The sequence below is a fragment of the Notothenia coriiceps genome, unplaced genomic scaffold, assembly GCF_000735185.1.
Source record: "Notothenia coriiceps isolate Sejong01 unplaced genomic scaffold, NC01 NC01_scaffold00021851, whole genome shotgun sequence".
NCBI lineage: Eukaryota > Metazoa > Chordata > Actinopteri > Perciformes > Nototheniidae > Notothenia > Notothenia coriiceps.
The window spans coordinates 1-4206 of NW_011354552.1; the positions used below are offsets into that span (position 1 = coordinate 1).

The following is a 4206-nucleotide window of genomic DNA, read 5'->3' on the forward strand; positions in this document are numbered from 1 at the left end:
ACCACCCCAAAAGAAAGGACGTATTATTGGCTTCCCATATTTTTTTTCCCACGCCACGCTACTGGTGAACACAGCACACTGTTAGCTTACTGACACAACTTTAAAGAAGCATTAGCAGGAGGTTTTTCATTTGGCATATATGCAATACACTAAACCACTTTTATTTCACAAAAATTTACAGTAATTTATAAGTTTACATTATTCACTTTTCACGCACGGGATACGGTGAGGCAGTTGAGCGCGAGCGGTATTTGTTACTACTCTCGCTCTGACTGTCTGTCATTCCGCTACTTATAACTGTGGGAATGCTGATTCAGACGCTCATACATCTTTATTCTTACATTTATAATTTCTACTTTTCAATTCAATTTAAAAAAAAAAGATTGGGGAGGTAAGCAGTAGTAGTCCTGTACTTGTTGTACATTTAAGATCATTTGTATTTCCATCAAATTATGCTTTCGTGCTTTTTTTTTCTTTTTTTTTGGGTCACACTAAACAAACCTGTAATGTGTTAAAGATTAAACTATAGAATAGAATATCTTTATTGTCATCACACATCAGTGTAACGAAATTCAGTTGGCATCTCTCACTAGTACATAAATAAGAACACATCCAAAACATCGTTATGACATCATAAAGTGGCCAAAATCTGATCAGCTCGGTTTCAGACAGGTTTTTATATAAATGGATCAGGACAAAAAGAGAGAAGATATTTTTTCCTGAAACTTTCAGAATCTCTTTACACAGAGGGGACACATGTTAGAAGAGACATGAACAAGTGGATTTTGCATAATGGGTGACCTTTTAATAAAAACACATTTCTTTATAGAGTAGGCTTATGTGTCTATAGTAATTGAATGATTTAAAAATAAACAAATAATAAAACAATACCCTTTATAATTTAGTACTTTGACATTCAAGTGTTGTAGATGTAATATTCCTTTTATATGTGTAACTGACTGGATGACATGGAGACATTGCTTTAATTTCAGATAAGGCAACTTTATTGACTTAATACGTCTTCAGCCATGGTAATACAGTGCATCTATGCATCCAGACACACACCACTACGTATCACTCCGCGCCAACAGTATGCTACAATAGATAGATGGATTAGATAGAAAAAACAATTATAGTTGCATGTGCTATAAAAACAAATAACTTTATGTAACATTATTAAAAAGGATCCCTATTATAGTTATGTTTGTTTATATGCATTATGTAGTCAAAAGCCGAACAATGGTGTGGCTGTTGCATTTGTAAATACTTCTCCTATTGTATAACCTGTGTACGCTCCGATTGCAAATGTACTGACGTCAGCAAAAAACTTTGTTGCAAAAGTTGTTTTCCCACCAGATCCACTCACACTGCTGCCCTCCGATGTGTGCCATGTGATGTCTGTGTTGAACTCTATGATGGCAGTGTTTGGGTGCAAATCCCAACCCATGAGTGCATGACAAATGGAGCGTTGTCACACATTACTTTTCATTGTTTAATGTGAGGACTATGGACACTTGTGCTGCGCCCGGGCCCTTTAAAGTACCCTTCCTTTCAATTATCGGTTGTGCATTAGAGCTGCCTCAGTTCACACCAGTAATGGCATGTGCACAGTCGTTAGATTGAAGAAGCCATGCAGGCATGGCACACTTTACTTTCCCATGAGCATAACTTGATGGCGAAGAGCCAGTTGGAAGCTTGGTTTATTTAGCAGCTGCCGGAAACTGAGGCTTAAAAACAACAGTGCCTGTTTGATTTAACTGTACATTGTTTTAGCAACAAATTCAATAGAAATTGACAATTAAAATATCTGTTACACAATTATGTAACAAAGAGGTGTAGTGTGAACACTCAGCAGTGTTGGTGTGGGAAATGGCCATGGTCAAAAGGAATCTGTTTAAGAATGTATTTGGACACTTTTCCATTGTGTTGTCTTTTCTATTGTCTCTGTTCCCATTAGTGTTGTAATGAAACAGTGACGATAAAGGGCATGAGGTTTCAACATTAAACCGGTCTGAGAATATCTGAAGTCAGCACAGTTGCAGTGTAGGTTATGGTTTTATTTTCAGTCCAAAGGGAAGCATTTAACTGTCCAAGCACTGACTGCCAGTCATTATTCTTCCACAATGTAATAAAGTTGGAAGACATGTGAGGGACAGTTTAAACAAAGATCACAGTTGAATAAGAGGTCAGCATACTGGATTGTTAGTCCACAATATGGCTCAAGCTCTAAAAAGTTTAGGATGATTACTATTTTTTCATACCTGTTCAGTATTTATCACCTGTGGGCCTATTTAAGACAGTTTTAAAATAACAGTTTTGTATCTAGATTCAGGTATTACCAGAACGTGTGCACGTTCAGCTACTCCTCTGTGTGGTGGGACTGGCCCAGATGGGAGAGAGAGATCGACTGGATGGCTCTCAATGGGATCAACCTGCCGCTGGCCTTCACTGGCCAGGAGGCCCTGTGGCAAGAGGTGAGGGCTCAGAGTGACTCCTTACAGAAACGACATCAAACACTGGGGACGCTGCTTACAAACACTCCTTAGGGTCAATGTACTGTAAGCGTTAAGATTTATTTGAATATCTATATTTTGTCTAACGTGCTTCTTTGAAAAGGGCTAAATATTGATAAGGGATTAAATCAGTAGATCCATTATTCTGAGAGCAAAAACAGTGGTGAAGGAATGAGTCGACAAATTAGTTAGCATTGTGACGATGACAATTGAGCGGCCCGACCAAGCAAAGAGGCAGAGGCAGAACGTCCAAAATGATAACCCGGTGTGGGCATTTATTACACTCGAGCACAGGACACAGCCTCAATCCTGCTGTTCCCGTGCGAACAGTCACCAGCCACAAGGATCTCACACACCTCTCCCAAAACAGAAAAACCCCAGAGCCCAAATACCCACACACACTAATCAGTAGTAATCAGGAGACAACACAGGGCACCAGGTGGACACAATCAGCCGTAACAGACATGGGGGAAGGGGAACACTTTTCAACATAAAACCAGCAAACAGAGACATACAAACTAAAACACATACTGATGCACAAACTACATACACTTCGCCACCAACAAAGCTACTCAATCCGTAACGGAGGCCGAGATCTATGGCCCCAAAGATCACCTCCGTTACATTTCCTTACCCCTCTCCCCCAGAAGCACAGTGTCTTAAAATTATTGGGTTCCCTGCACGGTTTCTGCTTCCCCTTGTGCAGGGGGGGGGAGCGAGGACTGAAGTCAGAAGGAAGCTTCCCATTCTTCCTTTTGGCGCTCCTGCTGGTTCTGCTGCCTGACGCACTCTCTCTCCTGACGGATCTTTTCGGCCCTTTTCACCCGCTCCTCCTCGGCTAGAAAAGCATCTTCCTCGTCTTTGATTTTCTTCTCCTCCTCCTCCAGGCGTATCAAACGAGCCTCCTCCGCTAAGCGCATTTCCTCTTCCTTTCTCACCTTCTTCTCTTCCTCCCTCTGTAACCGGAGCTGCTCCTCTTTCTGCTCTTGCACCAATCTCCGGTTCTCCGCCAGGACCTTTGATGCCTCAGCGGCAGAGTTAGTGCCTGTCGAGCTTTTAGCCAATCTGCCGTCTTGCTTCCGGAGTCTCCGTTCCTCTTCCATCATGGATTCCCGTTCCTGTACCTGTGCAAACTGCTGCTCACAGGCTGCCTGAAGCTGCAGGAGTGACCTCATCATCTTCCTCAGTTCCTCCATCATTTTCACCTCCTCACTTGGTCAATCCCACTTCTGACACCAATTGTGACGCTGACAATTGAGCGGCCCGACCAAGCAAGGAGGCAGAACCTCCAAAGATACAACCCGGTGTGGGCATTTATGAAATGATCACAATGACACACAGCCTCAATCCTGCTGTTGTTTCCCTGAGCACAGCCTGCAGCCTCCAGGGTCTCACACACACACCTCCAAACAGAAAAACCCCAGAGCCTAAATGCCCAACCCAACAGGACACAGGTGAGGGGGGAGAGACAACACAGGGCACCAGGTGCACACAATCAATGGCAACAGGCATGGGGAAAGGGGAACACATTTCAAAATAAAATACAATAAATAGTATAAATTGTATAAAAATGTGCACATATGCAAGGCCCGAAGCCATCAGTCCACAGTGACGAAGTTACCTTCGTCACATGCAGCGTTGTATGTTGTTGTTATGGTTTAATGCATCACTGAAAGATCAATCACTGCGTTGT

At 42.3% G+C, this 4206-nt stretch overlaps 1 protein-coding gene across 1 annotated transcript; it reads right to left on the reverse strand.

Annotated features, from left to right (window-relative positions):
• Window positions 1-2595: 2595 nt before the first annotated feature.
• LOC104953505 (golgin subfamily A member 6-like protein 22) lies at window positions 2596-3791 on the reverse strand. Its single transcript, XM_010780453.1, has 2 exons — window positions 3452-3791; window positions 2596-3394 (listed from the first exon to the last, which is right to left on the reverse strand). The coding sequence occupies exons 1-2, from the start codon at window positions 3710-3712 to the stop codon at window positions 3242-3244; spliced, it is 414 nt and encodes a 137-aa protein (XP_010778755.1). The 5' UTR covers window positions 3713-3791; the 3' UTR covers window positions 2596-3241.
• Window positions 3792-4206: the final 415 nt, after the last annotated feature.

What these genes read in the sequence shown, in the direction of transcription:
- LOC104953505 (XM_010780453.1), bottom strand. Translation starts at nt 3,712, where the DNA reads ATGATGGAGGAACTGAGGAAGATGATGAGGTCACTCCTGCAGCTTCAG. An exon ending in AGAGGGAGGAAGAGAAGAAG is followed by an intron (nt 3,395 to 3,451) that starts GTGAGAAAGGAA and finishes ATACGCCTGGAG; the next exon opens with GAGGAGGAGAAGAAAATCAA.